Genomic DNA, 23,975 nt, shown 5'->3' with positions numbered 1-23,975 from the left:
CATATAGTTTTTGTTTTTCACTATATCTGGATTAAGAAAGATGTATTAGAAATGTTGTTATATCTGATTTTCCAAGTTTAGCATTCTCATTTAGCTTACAGGTAGCAAGTGACCTTCTGCTTTTAATTTATTTTTAAGATGAGAGCACTTCCTTGAAAGACTCATGGCTTAAACGGAATTAAATAATTGGAAGTTAAATAAAACTCTTAGAAGTTTATATTTTAATGTTATGGATGCTAATGTATCAAACAGTATACTAAGTAGAATTATAATTACAATATTATCTGTTATTCTTTCTTATTTTATTATTGAACTTTTATAAAAGGTATTGACTCAGAAAGAAAATGTGATTCATCCAAATGTTCATAGCTAATACATTCTGTCTTAATCCTTGTATTAATTATCAATCTATTTTCCTTTTTATATATGCACATTTTTAATGCACAAAATTAACAGTTGTAGCACATTAATTATTATAGCATTTTATTTTGGCAACATAGATATATTAAGATGGAGTGATAAAATGTTGAAATTTAAAGCACATAGAGAGATTGTTGCTTCAGGTTATATTAGAATAATTAGCTATTTGCCTGTTGTATTACTGACAATGTTGGGCTGATTAGAATTGATGGTCATCTATAAAATCACTGTGTCGTTGACCACAATCAATTTTTGGATGCTAGATGAGACAATGAGGTGCACTGTTTTAGTCAGCCTTTTTGCTGCTGTGACTAAAATACCTGACAAGAACAATAAGAGAAAGAAAAGTTTATTTGTGGGACTCATGGTTTCAGAGGTCTCAGTCTGTAGATGGCCTTCTCCATTCCTTGGGGTTTAAAGTGAGGCAGAACATCATAGTGGAAAGGTAGAGGAAAGTGGCTCAGGACATGATCAGTAAGCACAGAGAGACTCCACTTACCAGATCCAAAATATATACCTAAAAGACACATCCTTAATGCCCACCTCCTCCAGCCATATCCTCAGTTACCACTCAGTTAATCTCTAATAAGGGATTAATATACTGATTAGGTTAAAACACTCATCATCCAATCTTTTCACCTCTAATGCTTCCTGCATTGCCTCACACATGTGCTTTTGGGGTCCACCTCATAGCCAACCATAACACAAACATTGAATCTTTCAAAGGTTGAAGCCGTAGAATAGATTTGGACTAAAACCCTAGAGTAGATTTGGGTTGAAAACGAGACCAATTTTTCATACACTGTAGATAACTATTCATTCCCAATTTAGTAAGTATAAAAGGGATCTTCATTATTATTTTTGGTTGAATTCTTTTCTTAACAAGAATGAATATTTCTTCTTGCCCAAGTTTCCTTTTATTAATTCTTTTTTAAACTTTATAAAAATTATAAATATGAAATATAAGTTTAAATGGTATAATGATCTCTACGTAGAATCATCTAGCTTCAATAATTATCAACTTTTCGCTACTGTTTTCTCTGTAATCCCCTGCACCAGATTGTTTTTAAGCAAATTTTAGACATCATAATATTTCACCTGTAAATATCTCAGCATGTAAATCTAAAATACCAGAACATAAAAAGCCCTATAGTACCACACACATATAAATATTAATGTCTCAATAATTTCAAATATCTAGTGAATGTTAAATTTGCCTGATTGTCTCAGAAACTTTCAGTTATGTATGAAACAGAATTAATTTTGGCATTATTATAAAAGCATGGAATATAATTTGTTCTAATTTAGTTTCCATTTCCCTCCTCTCTTCCCTCCTCCTGTTCCCCTGCCTTTACTGATCTTTGTGATATTTACTTATAGGTATTTTTAATTTTTTTAAAATAAATGACAGTGGAATGCATTACAATTCATATTACACATATCAAACACATTTTTTCATATCTCTGATTATATACAAAGTATATTCACACCCATTTGTGTCTTCATACATGTACTTTGGATAATGATATCCATCACATTCCACCATCATTGCTAAACCCTGCCCCCTCCTTTTCCCTCCCACCCCTCTGCTCTATCTAGAGTTCATCTATTCCTTCCATGCTCCCCCTCCCTACTCCACTATGAATCAGCCTCCTTATATAAAACATTCAGCATTTGGTTTTTTGGAATTGGCTAACTTCACTTAGCATTATCTTCTCCAACTCCATCCATTACCTGCAAATGCCATGATGTTATTCTCTTTTATTGCTGAATAATATTCCATTGTATATAAATGCCACATTTTTTTATCCATTCATCTACTGAAGGGCATCTATGTTGGTTCCACAGTTTAGCTATTGTGAATTGTGCTTCTATAAACATTGATGTGGCTGTGTCCCTGTAGTATGCTGTTTTTAAGTCCTTTGGGTATAGACTGAGGAGAGGGATAGCTGGGTCAAATGGTGGTTCCATTCCTAGTTTTCCAAGGAATCTCCATACTGCTTTCCATATTGGCTGCACCAATTTGCAGTCCCACCAGCAATGTATGAATATACCTTTTTCCCCACATCCTTGCCAACACTTATAGGTTTTTTTAAATTAGTGTCTTGTGGGTGTACATGATGATGATTCACTGTTTTATATTCATATATGTACATAGTAAAGTTAGGCCAAATTCATTCTTTCTCTATTCTATCCCTCTTACCTTTGCTTCATTCCCTTTTGTCTACTCCAGTGATCTTTCTTTTATTCTTTTTGTTTATAAATTCCCCATCCTCACTTTGGATTAACTTCTGCAAATCAGAGAAAATATTTGACCTATGACTTTTGGGGACTAACTATTTCACTTAGCTTGATAGTCTCCAGTTCCATCCACTTACTGACAAATGCAATAAAAATAAAAATCATTATTCTTTATGGCTAAGTAATATTTCATTGTGTGTATGTGTGTGTGTGTGTGTGTGTGTGTGTGTGTGTGTGTATATATATATATATATATATATCATATTTTATTTATCCATTCATCTGTTGAATGGTACCTATGTTGGTTCCATAGATTGGCTATTGTGAATTGTGTTGCTATAAACATTGATATTACCACATCACTGTAGTACACTGAGTTTAAATCCTTTGGATATATATTGAGGAGTGGGGAACTGGGTCATATGGTGGTTTCATTCCACACTGCTTTTCAGAGTGGTTGCACTAATTTGTAGTCTTATCAGCAATGTATGAGTGAACCCTTTTCTCTACATCCTTGCCAACATTTATTGAAATTGTATCCTTGATAATTGCCATCCTGACTGCATTGAGATGAAATATCAATGTAGTTTTAATTTGCATTTCTCTAATTGCTAGAGATGTTGAACATTTTTCACATATTTGTTGACCATTTGTAGTTCTTATTTTGAGAAGTATCTATCCAGTTCCTTTGACCATTTGTTGGTTGGGTCATTTGTTGTTTTGGTATTAAGGTTTTGAGTTCTTTGCGTAACCTGGATATCAATGCCTGATCTGAGGAGCAGGTGACAAAGATCTTCTCCCATTATATTGGCTCTCTCTTTGAACTCTTGATGGGTTCCTTTGCTGTGAAGAAGATTTTAATTTGATGTCATCCCATTTATTGATTTTTTAAAATTTTATTTCTTGTGCTTTAGAAGCTTTATAAGGAATTCAGTTCCTTGGCTGATGTGTTGGAGTGCTGGACCTACATTTTCTTCTAGCAATTGCAGACTTCTGGTGTAATTCCTAGTAGGTCTTTGGTCCACTGTGTGTTGAGTTTTGTGCAGGATGAGAGGGGTTCAATTTCATTCTACCACATATGGATTCCCAGTTTTCCCAGCACCATTTGTTGAAGGGGCTATCTTTTCTCCAGTGTATGTTTTTGGCACCTTTGTCTAGTATGAGATAATTGCAGTTTTGTGGGTTTGTAACTGTGTCTTCTATTCTGTTCCATTGGTCTTCATGTCTGTTTTTGTGCCAATACCATGCCATTTTTGTTTATAACTCTGTGGTATAATTTAAGGTCTGGTATTGTGATTTTTTTTTAAAGAACCAACTTTTTGTTTTGTCAGTTTTTTTAGATTGTTTCTATTGTCTCAATTTCTTTGATTTCAGCTCTGATTTTAATTATTTCTTTTCTTCTACTGTTTTGGTGTTGATTTGTTCTTCTTTTTCTAGGGCTTTGAGATGTAATATTAGGCTATTTATTTGTTGGCTTTCAGTTCTTTTAATGAAAATGAGCTTAATGTAATGAACTTTCCTCTTAGCACTGCCTTCATTGTGTTCAGAGATTTTGATATGTGTATTGCTATTCTCATTTACCTCTAAGTATTTTTTTATTTCATCCCCGATTTTGTCTGCTATCCATTGGTCATTCAATAGTATATTTAGCCTCCATTTGTTAGAGTAGCATCTCTTTTTATTTTATCATTGATTTATAATTTCATTACATTATGATATGATAGAATGCAAGGTATTATCTCAATTTTTTTATTTGCTAAAAGTTTCTTTGTGGCTTAAGATATGATTTATTTTAGAGAAAGATCCTTGTGCTGGTGAGAAGAAAGTGTATTTAGGCATTGATGGATGATATATTCTATATACGTCTGTTAAGTCTGAATCAGTAATTCTGTTTCTTAGTCCTATAGCTTCTTTATTTAGTTTTTGTTTGGAAGATCCTCCAAGTGATGAGAAAGGCATGTTAAAGTCACTCACTATTATTGTGTTTGATCTCTTTAATTCTTGAAATTGAGAGGGTATTTTTCTTGAATGTAGATGCTCCTTTGTTTGGGGCATAAATGTTTATGATTGTTATGTTGTGTTGGTGTATAGTTCCCTTAAGAAGTATGAAATGACCTTTTTTTGTCCCTGCTGATTAATTTTGATTTGAAGTCCACTTCATCTGATATGAGGATGGAAACCCCTACTTGTTTATGAAATCCATGTGAATGAAAAAACTCTGGGTTTCACTTGTGCGGTAGAGAGGCCAACTCTTGTTCTCTTCAGTAACTTGTGAATTATGTTTTTTAGACTCTCAGATTGAAACTCCAAGTGCAATCAATTCCTCCCCAGCCCTTCCAAATTCTCATCCAGGCGTATCTCTTCCAGCTGATCTTTCAGCAGCCAATCTTTCAAGTGGAGGGTGATGGAGGATGCTATGCAGATTTCCCTGACCAGTATTCCCCATGTATAAACCTCTATCCATGTTTGATTTGTTTCTGGTCACCTGTACACACATGGTGCTATGCACTGTGGGTTTGCCAAACCTGTTTTTCAAGTTAGGCACAGTTGTCAGGATTTGGATTCCCCAGCTGCCATTATCCCATGCTGGAGCTGCAAAATGGTTCCTTCCTCTGATTTTGCTGGTATCTAGGAGAGATGGTAGCTTTTTTCCATGCAATAATGTTCTGCAGAACACCTTTCAAATTAGTTGGTCAGTGTCTTTGATCTCTGATCTCTCCATATCTAGACACATCTCAGACCTCCTAAAAATGGGGTTCCTTTAATTGATGTATGGCTCCACTATTTTTGCACAGGAGAGATCACACCCAGCAGCACACTGCTGGTGGCAGCAGTGCTAGGGAATTCTTCTTTGTAATATCCAACCACCTGAGTCCCTGATCTGCTTTGAATGTCCAAAGTAAATTCCAAGAAAGTTTCCCCTTTCTCATCTTGCTGAAAAGCTGCATGTCTGAATTCTTGGTTTCACACCTTACAGCAACAGGAAAGTGACCTTCTCTAATCTGCTATTTTGAGTATCTCTTGATAATGCACTGAATTTGTAATTTAGTTTATTGATTCCTTCATTTTGAGAATTTCTGTTTGATTCTTTTTCAGAATCTCTATTATTTTATTGAAGTGATCTTTTTCTTCTTGTATTTTCTCTGATTTCAGTCTTTATATCTTCTTTTATCTCATAGAACAGTTTAACTATGAACTTTCTAAATTCCTTCTCTGACATTTCCTCCATTGTGGAGTCAATGAACTCTGTTGTTGAATCATTATGGGCTGTTTGTTATGGTTTTTCTCTTGTTTTTTTTTTCATATTGTTTTTATGTCTTCCCATCTACTGGTATAGTTCTGACTTCTTTTTCTTAAGAGTCTTGGTTTGGTAAATATCCAGAAAATGGTATTTTAAGTCAATCTCTGACCTCTTATGATCTGAATATCAACACTATTTTAAGAGATGCACTGAGCCCTATTTACAATAATCACTTCCGGGCCAATCCTTGATCTATTCAACCTTACAAGACACAAAAACTTGTTTCAATTGTTCTCTGCATTTCTTCAAATTCAGGTATAAACCTATAATAAAGTTCTGCAATAGGTCAAAACATTAGTTGTTAAATTTAGTAAACTTGCTATAATCTTAAGTGAGGGCTAAAAGGGGGAGGAAGAAAAATTGGACAAATAGGAGAGGGAAAAAGAGGGAGGGAAGGGGGGAGAGAAGGAAGGGGAGACTATAAAAGGAGAATTTATACCAAGGCCGAAAGGAGAAATAGATGAATGGGTGGTATTTGCAGCAGTAGAGGATAATGCAAGAGGATGAGTAGGGCATAAGAGAAAGAAATATAAACTAGAGCTAAGAAAACAAAGATAGGAAGACTGATTTCAATTAATGCTTTAAACTATTAGATGAAATACATTCAAATGAGTTGAAGGTACAATATTGGCTCTTGGATTGACAATTATTCATATCAAAGAGTAATTTATATGATCAAATTAGGTATTAGAATTGTTTAAATACTATGTCATGGTGACAAAAATTCTTGTTGTATCTTTTGTCTGGATTCCATTGGGGTTTGGATATTTAGCAGATGTCCATCAGTCTATGGCTGTAGATCTCTCTGAAGTTTCAGGGGCACAGAAGCTTGGAGAGTGCAGAGTTGTGAGTTGGCTATTTCTGTTGTGTGCAGTAGTTCATGATGCAGGCTCTGAAGTGCCCTGTATTTGCTGTGGGTTTCTGCACACCTGCTTCCCTCCACTGGATCCATTTTGTGGTAGTTAAGGTGGCCATCTGTGAGTGCAGGAACTCTGGTTGTGGGTTTTCTGTGGCTATTCTGTGGTGTAGAAGTATTCCCCTGGCTGACAGTGCTTTCTGAAGTGCTGTAGTGAAGGGCCTCTGGTGGTTCACCTGGACTCTAGTTTCCACTGCCCCGGGTTGTGAATGGCAGGTGTTGATTTCCTATGCTTACTAAGTCTGATGAAGGTCCTCCAGGTACCCAAACAATGCCCTGTCACTTTCCAGTTGTGATCACAGTTCAAGCTCTGCACCTGTTAAGGCTGGAATTTGCCCATTCCTGCTGCATAGACTCTGGTAGTTTCCTCTTGGGTCTCTATGTCACTGGATATTCAGGCAGCATCCCTCTGGTATGACCCCATTATCCCAGGCACTCTCTCTAGACTTCCCATGGTTCCTTCCCTCAGTGTCAGTGGTTAGGGCCTGGTGACTCCCCTTTCCTTTGTTCAGGGTCAAAGCTGCCTTGTTGTTGCCTCTGTCTGAATTGAGCAAGTGGTCACTGCACAGAGCTTAGTGGGGCTAGGCACACTTACTGGCACAGATCCTTACCAGTGTATTTGTTTCCCTTGTTCATAGTGAGAGAGAGGCAGAGTGGGTTTCAGCAAGTAACGGTCCTTCTAGAAATTCTGGCTAGTTTCTTAAGAGGTTCCACTGCAGGAGATTTACCTCTGATTTCATTTGCAGTTGTCTGAGTGTGGGAAGACTCTAGGTTGATTTAACAGGGCGACGAGCGGGTCCACGAGATAGCTGTGGACTCCCGACTCAATTTTCTTTTCACAATTTAGTTTTAAGCTGTTTGCACTTTAAGGCCCCTACTGTTACCATCACACTTTAAATTTTGTTTGTCTTTCCAAGAGTTTTTAAGTGGATGCCCTTAAGAGAATGTCTACTCCCTTCTTCTTTGTTGCTCCTCCTCTCTTTTCCTCCACAGGTTTGGTTCAAGGTTAGGGGACTTTTAGTTTGTTTTCTACTCTGGTAACCTATCTTCAAGTCTCTCCAGGTTGCAGACTGTAATAGTGAATCTTAGAGCGTTTATTTTGTTACCCACTTCTTAATTCTGCTTTTCCTTTGCTGCCTATTTTCTGTATTGCGAGGAGATCTGGATTCACTGCTCAGCTGCATTCTGCCATCTTCCCTTGCCTTCAACTTTTTCTTAAAGTTTATTCAAATGAACATCTAAATAAAATTCATCTATTGAAATTAGTTTTTACTTTTGAGATTTCCCCCACCATTCTATTGTATATTTATAGTTTTTGAAAATGTTGTATTGTTTTTCTTTATAGTTTCTCCCAGTCTGAATTATGCTATGCTGATTCCATCCTGGTGGTGTCACTGAACATGTTTTTCTCTCTTGTATTTTTAGAAAATTGGTAGTTATAGCTACAGAATTGATCAGATTCAGGTTTAATTTACTTTGGCAAATATACTTATTGATGGAATTTTTGTTCTTCAATTTTTTTTTATTTTAAATGGTGCTGTAATGAATAGTTTTGTAAATATATCTTTTTATGTTTTACAAATACGGGTTTCAGAGATTTTTCTATAAGTGAGATTGCTAGTTAGCCAGGTATATCCATGTTAAATATTGTGATACACATCCAAATTTCCTTCTGTGGTTCTTGTGTCATTTTATATTCCCACTATTTGGAATGCATTATGAGAGAGCCTGCTTCCCAATAGCCACAGAATGTTTTGTTAAATATTTGAATTTTTAACTAAAAATAGAATTGCTCTATGACCCAGCTACACCAAGTCTCAGTATGTATTCAAAAAGAATTAAAGTCAACATACTATAGAAATCCCTGCCTACCCATATTTTTTATAGCACAATTCTCAATAACTGAATTATAAAATCAGCCTAAGTGCTTGTCAATAAAAGAATGTATAAAGAAAATGTATATACACAATGAAATATTATTCAGACATAAAGAAGAACAAAAATCATGTCATTTCTAGGAAAATAGATGGATTAGAGATTATGTTAAAAATAATACAGACTCAGAAAGACAAGTATTGTACATTTTATCTTATATGTGCAATCTAGAAAATATAAAATATAACATGAATGTAGAAGGGAGATGATTATTGAAGAGGAAAGGCAGCAGGGGAAGAGGGAAAGAAGGATAAGGGTAGGTACTAGGGAGTGGAAGTGGTCAAAATAGGCTATGTGCATGTATGAATATGACACAGTGAAACCCACTGTCACATATAACTAATAGGTACTAATAAAAATTGAACTTTTCCAGCCTGATAGATAAGAAGTTGCATCTTAGTATAGTTTTTCCTTTATATTTATGTTGGTAGTTCTTTATTGAGGTATAATTCACATACAGTAAAATGCAGAAATCTTGAATATACATCCCAGTGAATTTGGCAAATACATGCATATGTTTAACTAACACTTAAATTACTGGCTACTGATGTTTATTTATAAAGATTAGTCTCTGGTCCAAAGGGTTTTTTCAGTATTCCAAGATGCCTATTTTGGGTTTTATTATCTTGGGTCATTATAATAAACCACACACAGGAGACTTCTGGTTCCTGATTTTTTTCATGAATTCATTATTTTGTACTTTTTTTCAGATAATTGCTATTTTACTTATTAGTATTATTATATGCATTAACTAATTATTAATTGTAAAAGCCAATGGATTTCAATGTGATATTTTCATACTTGCATATATTGTGTTTTAATTATATCTATCCTTCCTACTACCTCCTCTTGCCCTCCTCTTTCTTCCCACCCTCCCTGACCTTTTCCCCTTCTTCAATAGTCTCTTTTCTACTTCTCTTCTTTCTTTCTTCTTACCTCCTATTTTTCCTCCTTCTTCTTTTATTTTGTTTTCACATATGAGAGAAAGCACGTGATACTTGTCTTTCTGAGTCTGGCTTATTTTGTTTAATGTGGTGTCCTCCAATTCCATCTATTTTCCTGTAAATGGAATTATTCCATTCTTATCCATGACTGAATAATTACTCTATTGTGTATGTGTGTGTGTGTGTGTGTGTACATACTAAGGAGTTCACTTATACATACGTATATACCTATATACATATATCACATTTTTTTAATTCATTCATCTGTTGACAGGTACCTAGGCTGACTCCATAACTTAGCTATTGTGAATAGCATCAGGTATCTCTTTTAAATGCTGGCTTCATTTCCTTTGTATAAATATTACCAGTTGTATAGCTGGATCATGTGGTAGTTCTATTTTTAGTTTAGTTTAGTTTTTTTTTTTTTTTTTGAGATGCTTCCATACTGTTTTCCTTAGTGGCTGTACTAGTTCACATTCCTTCCAACAGTGTAATAGTTCCTTTTCCTCCATATTCTCACTCACATTTGTTGCTTTCCCAAGGATTTCTTTTTTAATCATCAGCATTTTTGCATAAGTCATCATTGGCTTATTGTCTAGTAAAATGAATTGCAATCATCTAGAAATATCTGTTGATAAAGATACACCTTTAAATCTTTTTATTCTTGTTAAGACTATTTTTTTTTCCTTTTTGGCCTGAGGGTACAAGTTGAATCAATGAGTAGATTTACAAAAAGTCAGGATGTTATACAAATATTGGAAGTGTCTAGCAAAAAATAGCAGCTTTATTTTGACTTTTATAGTCTATTTAATTGGTCTTTCCCTGGGCCTGAAGGCGGCACCATTGATTTTTTTCTTAAGCTATAAAAATGTGTCCACATCTTCCATCAGTGTGTTTTAATTATTTTTGTTCAACATGGACCAAATATGTCAAAGAAATCTAATTTTAAAAGTGTGTCTATTACAATAAACTTTAGGCCCAGATATAATAATGACTGTTGAATGTTTTTCTGCAGTGTCCTCTACTTATTTTTTCTAAAATGTCATATTTGTAGCACTCTTAAGACCTTCTGTGGAAAAGATTTGACTTTGACTTTGTATTTTTAAAGTAGTCTTTGGGTTAATTTGTTTTCTTATATCCTTAATTTTGTATCAGAAACTAGAACAGCAGAAAGATATACTCAAGGTTAAAGTAATCAGTGAATAAGACCTAGAAATAGCATGCATTATGAAAATTTCTTTTTGGAACTTGTCTACTGAAGTTTTTGTATCTTTGTTATTGATACTTTAAAACTATCAGAGTACTTAGTATTGAGTAGCACAGAACTTATGAAATATGCTTATTTCTTCAAGTTTCTGGTTTGCCCTTTTGTACAGATTTAAAAATGTTAATATGGAATATGTAAGTTCAGAGTACACATGAGTAAGAGTCTAACCAGGAAACAAACACTATGAAAGAATTTGGAGTACTGGGGAGTTTAATGTTGAAGGATAGCTATAAGGTGATGGAGCCAAGAAGCAGAGGACTATGAGGCAACAGAGAGAGAAAAACCAGTGGAAATCATTGCCATCCCTAGTTCAGAGGGGCATAAAGAAGAAGGAAGGCTGTATCATATTTCATGGGCTAAGATTATCACAGCTATTTGGAACCATGGTGGAACTGTGCAGAGAAAAGTTGAAGCAGTAGAGAAGGTGTAAGTGCTCCTGAGATCCCTTTGAGAGTAGTGAAGGCAGGGATGGAGGTAATATTTTTGTTTCTCCTTTCCTCCCTCTTTTTACTCTCCCAATAGCCAGCATCTGCCTTTGGCTGAACCCAGCTGGGACCAGCAGATATGGGTTCCTGAGAAATACAGGCTGCTTTGTGATGTGGAGTAGAACAGGGAGTTAGTTGGAATGGCTATAAAGCAACAGATCCAGTCCTGACACACTTGGCAGCTAAAACCCAAATGTACTAATTATGTTTTTTAAAGCAATAGAACTTGGGGAGGGAATTTAGTTGAAAATTTAGGTTTCCATGCTACATGAGTTTTGACTGTTTCTTTGATAAGTACCTTCAAATAAATATTTAGCCTAAATACTTAATTTTAAAAAATTTATAAAGCCATAGAGGTGAAATATGTTCAATGTCATATTTCTAGAAAGTGCTAAGGCTGGGACTAGAGCCCAGCCTCTTTACAATTTACTGATGACTTTCCCATTCTACAAATTAAATAAGTAAGTAAGTAAGTAAACAAACAAACAAACAAACAAATAAATAAATAAATGGCCTGGGACAATGGCACTTCCCCATAATCCTAGAGGTTTAGGAGGCTTCGGTAGGAGGATGGCAAATTCAAAGCCAGCCTCAGCAATTTATCGAGGCCCTAAGCAACTTAGTCAGACTCTATCTCAAAATAAAATATAAAAAGGACTGGGAATGTGGCTCAATGGTTAAGCATCCCTGGGTTCACTCCCTGGTACCAAAACAAAAAACAAAATAAACATCAACAACAACCAGTCCAAACATAGTCTTTTTAAAAACTTCTCTTACCTTCAGTGTGCTTATATGTAGATTGGGAATAATGATACTGGCAATGCCTGGCAGGGAAGATGTGTCCAAAAATGGAAGAAATATATGGAAAACTTTTTAAAAATTTTCTCAGGCTTATGAATTCAGGTATTATTTATTGTGTGGATGGGAAAGATAATGATTTTATCTTTCTTTTTCATACTTTAAAACCACTTCTTAAATTGGCCAGTGTTCCAAACCATTTTCTTTTCCTGTCCTTACTTTTTAATATAGTAGTTATTTGGGGCGGATTGTGTGTTAGAAGATGTACTAACAAGGACTGAAAAGAAATATTTAACTTAAAACATTCAGATTTAAACATTTCTGTTGTGGATGTCTATCTTAAGGAACTTTGAAGTATCTACTCTTTTGTTCTTCCTCTAAATCTAGATTAGAAAAGCAATGCAGACTTCAAAGACATCCAAAGAACAAATGCTTGTAAAACAACACAAGCAAGTGTGGTGGCAGGAACACCAAAGGCTAAACAAAGTCAGGTAAGCACTTGGGGAGTTTCAGCACAACATGAAGGGTTCACTAGGAGTTGCACTTGTCTAATCAGATGTTCTATAATGTTCCATGTTAATTAAACCATTACAATGAAAATTTAGATTTACAGTTTGAATTTGGGTCAAATTAAAATCTTCTCATTTCCTCAGCCTAATCTGGAATCCAGGGAATGGCTTTTGTATTCTGTAGAAAATTAGAAGTATTGTCTCCATCTGCCCATTGTTTACTCTTTTGCACACCTACTGTCTTGCTTGCATTTATGTATATCATACTTAGCAGGTTGCATTATAATGTGTGGGTACACATTTGTTTCTCCACTAAGGTGATAAGCCACTGGAGGGCAAATATCATATCACAGTCATCTGTATGTTGTGGAATAAGCAGGAGATATGTAAAATGCTTTCAGTACCTAGATAAACAGATGAACTAAGGACTTGTTTAGTGGTTTTCTTAATATAGTTGCATCATGACTTAATTCAGTTATGGTATTTGACTTTTGTTATTATTTCCAGCAGTTATTTAAAGAAGAATTAAAACAAAATAATAATGTCATATTTGATCTTCATTGTAATCTCTTAAAAATAAATTTCAAAAGTAAAAGCAAGGAGAAAACAGCTGTATTTCTCTTCCACTGAAGGCACATGTACTTGCTTTAACAATGGTGGTATTTATAAAGTATGTTTGTTAAATGTGTATTATAAAGCATTTATTTTATATCAAAATAGACAATTTCTGTGATCTTATTCTGAGTCAAGTTTCCCAATATCATTAACTTTACTTTTTTTAAAATATATTTTTTATATATTTGTTGATGGATCTTTATTTTATTTATTTATTTATATGTGGTGTTGAGGTTTGAGCTCAGTGCCTCACACATGCTAGGCAAGCACTCTACCACTGAGCCACAACCCCTAACTTTACTTTTAACTTCGGTGCTTTTCATGTTGGTAGGAGATTCTTATTCTAGCAAGCAAGTCCTATATGTGAGGTAAAAGTTCATGACTGGCAAAGGTCTCATACTATAGTATAACTCAAAACACAAAAATAAAATTACATAGACTTTATCACCATACTTCTCCTATAAAAACAACTATATCAGACCCACTTACCCTTAAAAAAATCACCTTTAGTAGAGAGAAAATGTTTGAGCCCATTAGAAATTGTTTTTGAAAATTTGTATAACTTGAAATAGGATAAAAAGGAAAGCCAATATTAGGAAGCTTTAATTATGGTGTTCACTGATGCAAGTTCAAATTAAAAAGAAGACACTGGGAAAAGTGTTTGTTTGTTTTTTAATCGTGGCTGTTCCACATTCCCCTTTGTGTGTATTAAGCTATTCTTGAGATAGAAGAAACATATACACATCATTATGGAAAGTTTCTGTTGGCTGACTTGGAATGACACAAAGATAATGGAAGTGAGGAACACTTTAGTGATAAAGATCATAACGTCTTAAAACATTATAAGGACTGAAAATTGAACAAAAAGAATCCCGATATGATTTTAAGTGTTATTCTAGAGTGTAGGCTAATTTCATTACATATTCAGTATATTAAAAACTAATATCAATAAGAGATATGTAAGGGAAATGGCTAGATTTGTGGAAAATTTAAGGACTGCAAGCAAATCCATAGTTTAAGCTTTATCAGTGTTTGTCAACCTTTCAAAATCCAAACCCCATTAAATATTATTATGTCTTAGCAGAATACTCTTTTTGAGAAACTCAGACCAACAGAAAATAAGGACCAATAATATCATTCAACTTTTCTTGGGTAATTTAGTATGTTTTAGGAAATATGTTAGGTACTTTACATGCTTTATCTCATTTAATCCTTACAATGTAGGTATCACTGCTGTATCAGTTTATGAAATTCTTGAGTCTCAGAAGATTAAAATTACTTACAGAAGATAAATAAGGTAGTTTGGGTGGATCAAGGATTTGCACCTGTCTCCTGTGCACCATGACCTTGGAAATAAGCAACTTTTTCTTTATCACATAGGGTTTCGATCTAATTGATACACCTGCGATCTAATTGATACAAACTTGCTAGCCAAAAAAAAAAAAAAAAGAAAGAAAAGAAAAGGCAAAGCTTATGATTCTTAAAAAAATTCTGAACTAAGGACACTAGAAAAAAATTTCCAAATGTAAAAATTATGTTTAATATTTAAATTTATAAAATTTTATTTAAAATGTAATGGGCTTACTCAAACTATATCCCTTAAGGACTCTGATAAACTTTCCCAGGAGCACTTACTCCCTTGTTTCATTCTGGTACCACAAAGAACCCTGTATTTTTATGTGATCATTTGTCTAGACGATATATTAATCTATGCAGTGCAACCACCTGCAGACAGAACAGCCTGTTAAAGGGTATTTCTGAGCCTTAAGTACAGGTCCTCACCCTTCCAGGATGATTTTAGGTGGAGAATCAGATCCTAAGAACACCAAAAATTATCCATAGCTTCCCTCTTCTGGCAATTTGTATGCTCCATTATTGCTTTCTGGGTGCTGAAAATATAAGACAAGCTGGATGGGTTTTTTAGTGCTACATTTTTGGTTAAAGAGTTCTTTTCTGAAAAAAAAAATTCTGGTTTGACTTCATAACATACCCATCCTACATGTATGGTTGCAAATGTGATCTTAAAATATTTCTGACAAAAACTACCTGCAGGGAAAACAGACACTGAGGTGCCACTTACAATAATAGCACCACTTCTTTATACATGTAAACAAAAACAAAACCCCTGTCTCATGTAAGTCAATTGTAGAAGGTGATGGTGTGTAGTATGTGTGTGTACACATGTGTATATAAATGAAATACTATGCATCCATGAAAATAATAAAACCACTCAGATATATCTTTAAAAAAGTGTTAAGCAAAGAAACATCCTACAATATAAAATGTTAAATATACCATTATCACAACTACATAAAATAACGTAATCAAGGACTAGAAACTCATTTGCAAAAAATGAAAATTATCATTGTATGAAAGTATTGCAATTGTTGCTATTTTCTTATGTTTTAGTATTGTTCTTTAATAATAATAATAGATTGAAACAGGTTTGATTGACTGCCATAATCAAGGAATATAGTATTTTTAGATGCCCAGTTATTTTACTCTAAAAATGACTGTATTTTTAAAACACAGTAAAAGATCATAAATATTTATTACTCTTATTAGTATGTAAAAATGAAATAAAGCTTCACTCGCATTTCCTTTGTTCAGAATCTTATCATTTCTGAACTTTTAAAATAGCTTCCTTGTTGGTCTGGTTTTTGCCTAATCTCCTTTTCATCTTCCATTTCTATTGCTCATCCCACCCCAGGTCCTTCCTCTATCTTGCTGCCTTGTGAATTTTTCTGAAACACCACTCTGAGCAGGTGAGGTCAGCTTGGTGTCCTTTAGTAACTTCCCGGTGCCGGTTCTCTCTCCATGAAGTAGTGCCGGGACTGCTGTGTGCTGCCTTTGTTCTTGCTATTACTTCTGCCTGAGCTTAGCAAGTACCCAGTCCATGTTAGGAATTTAGCACAAGGTCTGAATCAATTAATAGATGAACAAAAGCACATTAGATTGCTTCCACTTATTTCTTAAACTTATATGTATGTTAGTAATTGTAAAAATATTGATTGAGATATGTCTATTTCAGATTTAAATTGGAATCTGATATAAAATCTTTTCTCAATGAAGAGAACATTGGAAATGAATGTCTTTGTGATGTTATGAATTCTGGTAAGCTTTTTAAATCCTATATTTAAAGGCACATTTTATTTTGAAGAATGAAAATGAGCCACTCACTTCATGCTTTTTTAATATTTTAAGAGTTTTTTTTCTAAAAGAATAAAAAAATCTGCACTCTTATCATTTGTTCTTTAAGAAACTTAATAATGTATTTCCTCGATTCAACCTTGTTTCACCACAGAACAAGAGTTATCAGAACAATGGAGCACATATCTTAAAAATGTGATAAATCCTATTCTGCAGCTGAGAACAGATCTAAAGTATAGACAACATCACATTTCCCAGAGTTCACATGCCCATAAAGAGTTTAATGCAGTGACAGTACTGGAAGAGGTCAGTGTGTTACCTTTGTTTTTGATAATGTAATATTTCATTTTTGTCCTTACTAGAATAGTTTGAAATAAGAAATAAACATGTGAATTGTGTATTTAAATAGAAAGGTTATTCAACATCTTAAACTTAAACATAGGCTGAATCTGTCCAGGTACCCTCATTTCTCATAACTGCTCTCCCTGCTTTCCTTTTTGCCCTTCCTCCCAGTGTATTCTGGGACCCAGTTGTCCTGATGTTGAAATTCCATGGACTTCTTCTGCCCTTGAAGTCTTCCTTCCCATCTGAGCCCCTTCCAGCTTCTTTATTCACATCTTCTTCCTGATCTGTACCTTTCTACAGAAACTCAGTACCATAGATTCTGGCCATCTTTTTGTGTCTCCCACATATCAGGCTCATTCCTATTTCAAGGACTTTACATCATCTGTTTCCTACATCTGGTTGATGGTGCTTTCTGTCATTTAGTTCTTGACTTAAATGTCTTTCCTCTGAGAAGCTACTGTCACTTCCCATCACAGCACCCTGTTTTTATATTACTTCCTGTTAATGCTTTCTTAAGTAACTCTTAGTTTGTTGACTGCTAAGATCTATTGTTGTGCTAAGTATGAGGTTTTAAAATGATTTTTCTTTCTCTAATTTTCAGTTATTCTGTAGTTTTATACTGCAATAATAATACTTTAAATCTATACCTCACTGTGGACTATAGACAAGGATGCAAGGGAAGGAAGGGGTGATTTAAGTAGAAAAAATTCTGTTCTCTGCCTTACAACTAATAAAATGTAAATGTGGGTGTGGGGTAGCTACAACTTTTTGGAAATAAGTGTCTGGAAGTCTCATTGAGGTTCATTTGTCTGATGAGCACTGCCATAGGGGCATCTCTAATTTTCTGTAACAGGTCCTCAAAAGGATTTTCTCTTATCTAACTTTCTATCACTTCTTGGCTTTTGAGAATAATTCTTGTGTCCTTACATACAAAAACTGGATAACTTGTAATAATGTGAGTACTACTTGTACAACACATCTTCTAGGTTGACTTTGTGAAGAAACAATTGAAAGCTGTCTTTGAAAGACTTAGACTGGAGCAACAGGAAATAGAAAGAGATCTTTCAGGCTGGAATATAAAAGTAAGTGTGATGAAACTAGTAATTTATTTGTCTATCATTTTGTCACTTATGTTAAATAAAGTAATCACATAATTTGTTTTCAGATACTGGATTATTGTTCAGAAGAGAAAACTAATCTTAGTGAACTACCCATGGAATTAGAAACTTTGGAATGTCCATACCCTGATTTGAAATCTTCAATTCTCAAAGAGTTCTATAACTTTACAGAGAAATATCAAAAGAAACTTCAAGATTTTGATGTACAGTTAGAAGACACAAACAGGTGACTTGATAAAACTACTTGAATCCTGTAGATTTTTTATACTAAATTTAATTTTTGTTCATGGTCACTATACTTCTGATTTACTATTGCATAGTTACTATGTGATGGGAAGTTAACAATAAATGTTTAGATTGGTTATTTGTTGAATGGAGAGGGTTTTCCCAAAATAATTATCTTGATATAAAGATTTTAAAGATTTTTATAAGGTTAAAAGATGACAATAATCTATTTATTAGCCTTCTTTCCTGTACAAGTTAGTTTTCAAATAGGAATTTTCAGTGACTATTAATTTTCATTTCAATATATAAAACTCTTCTATAGTGGAAATTTACAAATCAGCACTAATAATTGATTATAATTAAAATATATTAATGAAATTATGTTACTTGTAATTAACTGTGATTTTGTCCTGTAATAACCCAGAGTATGTTTTCAAAATTTTAAAAATCTTTTCCTGTAAATGTCAATTTTTTTTAAAAGAAATAGTCTTTTGGTTGCATCTTGAGAAGGATGTTTCTCTTTGGAGTGGCAAACATAATTTTCAGGAATTTGAAATTCAATTCTGGCTGTGATCATCTTCTCTAGTGTCTTCTATATTATAATTCACATAAATGGAGAAATCCAGATATGCTTCCCTGAGTAGGATTGATGGTTGGTCTTAGATCCTGTCTGTACATGATGTCTCTGGGGGACATTTTGTAGAAAAAAGTGCTTTTCCTCTTTGATATCAGTGTCAATTTTTTCCTCAAAGAATTTATATTTAAAAAGAAAGGAAAACTACAGAAAGGACACATGGAGGAAATTAAAAATAATAGAGGTTCTTAACTTTGAAATGGAAGATGATAAATATAACAAATATGTGTATTTTTTTATATCTAATTAATCACTGAGAATACAGATCTTTATATGAAACTGCTGGTGTTTAGAAATAGACAATAAGGAAAATTTTAATTCCTCCCAAGTAGAGTTCTCTGCTTTGGTAGCTCCCCAATCCAAACTCTTGGGTTACATCTGTTACTTATCTCAGCACAATAGAACCCATTTAAGGTGAAGTCTGGGCCTTTCCTTACCTTAGCTTCCTTCTTACACCTCTGTGGGGATGTTCCTGTGTTCCTCTCCATCAGCATCTATTTTTCTTCTGGGAGCTCCTCCTTTTCTACCTCTTTCCCTTGTTTTTCTTCTTCCCACCTGGCAATAAAGCTGAAAAATAAATTAATAATGTATCATGTACACTTGTTGATTGATGAGTTTATTACCCTTTAATTGGAATTCAGTCACAGTGAAGTATTAGCTAAACCATATACTTAGATTAAGTTTCTAATTATAAAATGAATATCCTCTCCCAGTTTTCCGTCCCAACCTTGTTAAAGAGATTTCAGAACTCATTAGGAAAGAGATGCAGTGTTTTTGTTTGGTGAGGAAAAGGCATTCTGAATAGGCTGATTAGCTGTGACTTGAAGAAGGTTAATCTTTGTCCTTTAAAAGCCTCTGACTTTTCCTCCAAGATGGCACCTTGTCCTCGTGAGAAAGCTGGCTTAGTTTGTGGTATCTCTAGATTAGCAGATCCTAAATATGGAGGTATTTTCTTCAGGAGCCTGAGATGGCTTCCTTATAGTAAGATCTGTTCTTCCCACCACACTTTCCTTCCTTTTTAAAAATCTTAACTCAATTTCTGTTCTTCCGTCATATGTAATCCTATGCCACTCAAAAAAGTTGAGATTCACAGCTCCTTCAAATTACTAAAGATTAAGTAGAGAATTTATTGAATATATTTCACATTGCTAAAGTTTCTGCAGAAGGAAGAAACATTGAGGATAAAATTACTCAGGAAAGCTTGATGAAGGATCTGAAGTTCACTATGGACTTTGAAGAATGGGCAGAGTTAGCATCAGCAGAAAGCAAATAGGGAGGACATTCTAAAAAAGAAGATTAAATGATTAGAATATAAACCTCTTTATATCAAAGTAACTTATAGCTATATTAGTGTCCATAGCATCTAGTACTTTCTACACAACGCATCTTCTAAGTGATTCAGTTGACTTGAAGGTAAAAACAATGAAGGAAATAGTGAAATGGCATGTTCCGGGATGGTAGGAATCTACTTGGGAGGAATATAAGGTTCATAAATTCTAGTTTAATGGTTCTTGCCACATATAATTATCCAAAATACATTTTGCATAATTGATTATGTGTTTTAGTTGTTGAATATTTATTGATTAATCTTTAATGTATAGTGGTCTCTGTTAAACTCCTTGGTAGGAGATTAGGCAGACAGATTAACTTAGAATATGGTTTTACTATGATAATTTGAAATATTTTGGGAAAGAGACATATACATATGTACCCTCACTAAATAAAATTACATGCAAACATTAATTAAAGAAAATGTGAATATGCTGGCAGTGAATAATAAAGCTTCAACCAAAACTTAATGAGTTTTCAGGAATAAGTTTCCTTGAGGTGAAAGAGAGTAAAAGGAATAATTTGAATAAAGATAGAGGTGGTTGGCATCAGTATTCTGACGCTGGTGAGCAGTGTTGCATATAAATACACTGTTCTAACTAGCACAATGAATTACATGTTCAATTATAATATTAATTGCAATTTCCATTTGTCAGGATCCACCTTCATTTTGATATGGTCATTTTCCCTTCTGGTTCTAGCTATTATGTTTTGTGAAAATTCTCACAGATTGCATGCATGTATGTGCACACCAGTGGGAGAGAGTGTGTGCACACTTTAAAAGGGATACTAATCTAGATTATTGTTTTAAGCCAGAGTGTCTGGAGTTTTTAATTGTTTGAATCTTAAAACATCCATCATTTGATACAATTATTACCCAGGGCCCATAGTTTACATTAGGATCACAATCCTTCCATCCCTAGTTATTTTTCATTTTCAAACTTTGTTATTACATAATTTATTTCTATAAAGCAGTATGGTGGAGCCTATTAAATCACACAGCACATATCCTTTGTCTGAATAGTTTCTATATTTCAAGAATGTATCATAAAAATATATTTAAGTATATAAACAGATTTATTTTTATTTATTTATTGCAATAGAAAAGATTGAGCAAAACCCTTAATAAAGGCTAGTTTTATAGATTTTTATATATCTATACAATGTATTATTCTACCGGTAAAAAAAAGTTTTAAAACTTTGCTGATTTGGAACAATATGCAAGGGGTAGAGTGAGGTATAGAGTTAAGCAAGCAAAATAATTTTCAATTCATATTGTGTAAAAGGGGGGAAAATAGACATATACACACTCTCACACACACCTATATTTGCTCTTGTAGGTCTTAAAGAATGCGCAAAGAGAGATAACATTCATTGCTTTTGGCGAGGGGAACCAGGTGCTAGAGGATGGGGTGTGAGGAAGAATTTTCATTGTATTTCCCTTTTATTGTACTTTTAGAATTTTGAACACTATGAATATATTTTAAGTTCTAAAACAAAGAATTTTTAAAGGAAAAAAGTTGACAAGGGCAAAGATTGAACACCAAAGAGGAAAAGACTGGCAACGTATCAGTTACAAAATATTAAAATTCCTAATATATAAAGGCAGTTTGTAAATTCATTGAACACTGAGCAGTCAAAAGGCAAAGGGGGCAAAGGAGATAAAGAGGGTATTTAGTCATATTCTCAAAAATTATTTATTAAGCATATATTGGCATAACATAGATAAAAAATCTCTGTACTCATGAAGCAAATGGAAAATGTGAAAGTGTAAACATAGTACCTAAATTAGGGTAAGACAGAAACGGCTGGAGTTGCAGAGGGCAGATTGCAATATTTTGGGTATAGGCCTGGTTGAGAAAGTGACATTGAATTGAAGTCATGAAATAAGTTGAAGGATTGCATCATGAAGATATTTAGAGTAAATTCATCATATTCAGTATTTACCAAGGTGGGAATTTGCCTGGCAAGAGGCCAGTATGGCAGGAAATGAGTGACAGACCAGGAGAGTAGTTGAAGATGGAGTCAAAGAGGTAACAGCGAGGAGTAGGTTCTTTATTTATTTTTGCTGTGTGTGTCTGTTGCCAGGTATCACACCCAGGAATTTGTGCATGCTTACCAAGTGCTTAACACTGAACTATATCCCCAGGCTCAGAGACAGGATATTTAGAGCCTGTAGCTCTAAAATCTTTTTAAAACTTTGGATTATACTCTGAGTGATATGAGAAGCTACTGGAAGGTATTGAGCCAAAGTGAACAGTAGCAAAACCTGGCTTAAGTTGTAGCAGGATCAGTTTGGCAGTTGCTGTGTTTAAAATACATTGTGATAGAGAAGTGTATAGCAAAAGAAAAGACTAGACATTTAGGAAATTATTAAAGTAATCCAGGTAAGACAGTGGTGGCCTGAGTGGAGGAGTAGAAGTGGTGAGAAATAGTCAGCTTTTGATATATTTTAAAGGTAGAATCAACACCATCTTCTGAAAGATTTCATGAGACGTGAGAAAAAGAGAGAGCCAGAATAGTCCAATGTATTTGCTTATTTGAGTTGAGCAACTAGAACAATGGAGTTGCCATTCAATGAGGTAAGGAAGACTATGAGCAAGTGGGCTTTGGCTATTGGGAAGATCAGTTGTTTTGGTTTGGACATATTGAGTTTGGGGTGCTGTTAGGTGTCCATGTAGATATTTTATGGGGGCAGTGGGCTTGGCATTTAGGAAGGAAATCTGGATGGAGTTACATATTTGTGAGTCACTGGCAGGAGATGGGATGTAGTCAAGAGAGGAAAGAGAAGGTCAAAAACTGATCCCTTGGACCTGCCAATATTACAGTGTCCAGGAGAAGAGAGAGAACCAAAAAAGGACACTGAGATGTAAGCCAGGAAAGAGTTTTGGAAGGCAGGTAAAGAGGAAGTGGTCCACAGTATTAGCAGAGCTGGTGACCCCTGAATAAATGCTACATATAAGTTAAATAAAAGAGAATCATAAGTAACTGTTGGTTCTAAATGGAGGACCTTAGTGGTCATTTTTATTAAAAAGTAAAAGCAAATGCTTAATTGGAGCAGATTTGGGTGAATAGGAGAAGAGAGAAGACAATGTGTATAGACAACTGTTTTTGAGTTTTTCTGTGTGAAGGACAACAGAGAATCAAAGCCAATTATGTTATTTCCTTTTTAAATTTTAATTAGTTTTTTCTTGATTTAAAATGGGAGAAGTAGGGTATGTTTGATGCTGATGAGAATAATCCAGTAAGTGATAAACATTGGTGATACAGAAGAGAGGGGAATTGCTGAATAATATCCTGGAGTTGAAGATGGTTGGGTTTTAGTTCCAAAGAGGAGGAATAAGCACAGATGATTCGTGTACCATAGAGACCGGTGGGATACTGAGTAATATGATGCTGATGTTGGAAGATGAATAGATAGCATGATGAAAGATCTGTGGAATTCTGGATGATAATCTAAATACAAATGACTAAGAATCTTATGAAGCTCTTTTCTCATCAAAAAATGAAAATGAAAGCAATATTTAGATTCTTACCTGTAAAAATGGTAAAACATAAATATATTTAGGGTTAAAAACTGCCGCAGTCTGGCTGGGCACAATCAGGAGCCACTTGTCAAAAGAAACTAACTTTATTTTTAGAACCACACACGCCAAACAAAACAGCCTCTCAGGAAAAACCCTCAGAGCCTCAACTGCCACCACCCGCTTTCCACAAGCCTCTCTCTCCCACACAAGCTTCTC

General features: G+C 34.3%; 1 protein-coding gene and 1 long non-coding RNA gene across 3 annotated transcripts in view; one reads left to right on the top strand and one right to left on the bottom strand.

The window, feature by feature from the left end:
• Ccdc148 (coiled-coil domain containing 148) overlaps positions 1-23,975 on the top strand; it is a 328,203-nt gene that overhangs the window by 117,651 nt on the left and 186,577 nt on the right. Inside the window, exons 2-7 of one of the 2 annotated variants that reach the window (XM_048812299.1) lie at positions 12,695-12,798; positions 16,142-16,196; positions 16,463-16,545; positions 16,736-16,887; positions 17,913-18,008; positions 18,092-18,270. In XM_048812299.1, the coding sequence (XP_048668256.1) occupies positions 16,536-16,545; positions 16,736-16,887; positions 17,913-18,008; positions 18,092-18,270 (437 nt within the window). In that variant the 5' untranslated portion in view covers positions 12,695-12,798; positions 16,142-16,196; positions 16,463-16,535. The remainder of the gene's footprint in view (positions 1-12,694; positions 12,799-16,141; positions 16,197-16,462; positions 16,546-16,735; positions 16,888-17,912; positions 18,009-18,091; positions 18,271-23,975) is intronic. The other variant, XM_015479202.2, reaches the window with a different exon arrangement.
• The window catches only part of LOC125619411, a 51,690-nt gene that overhangs the window by 19,983 nt on the left and 7,732 nt on the right, over positions 1-23,975 (bottom strand). Inside the window, exon 2 of the long non-coding RNA XR_007350943.1 lies at positions 19,341-19,470. This is a non-coding gene — a long non-coding RNA (uncharacterized LOC125619411). The remainder of the gene's footprint in view (positions 1-19,340; positions 19,471-23,975) is intronic.

The sequence above is a fragment of the Marmota marmota genome, unplaced genomic scaffold (genome assembly GCF_001458135.2).
Source record: "Marmota marmota marmota unplaced genomic scaffold, marMar, whole genome shotgun sequence".
Taxonomy (NCBI): Eukaryota; Metazoa; Chordata; class Mammalia; order Rodentia; family Sciuridae; genus Marmota; species Marmota marmota.
This window is presented reverse-complemented; position numbering and strand designations above follow the sequence as displayed.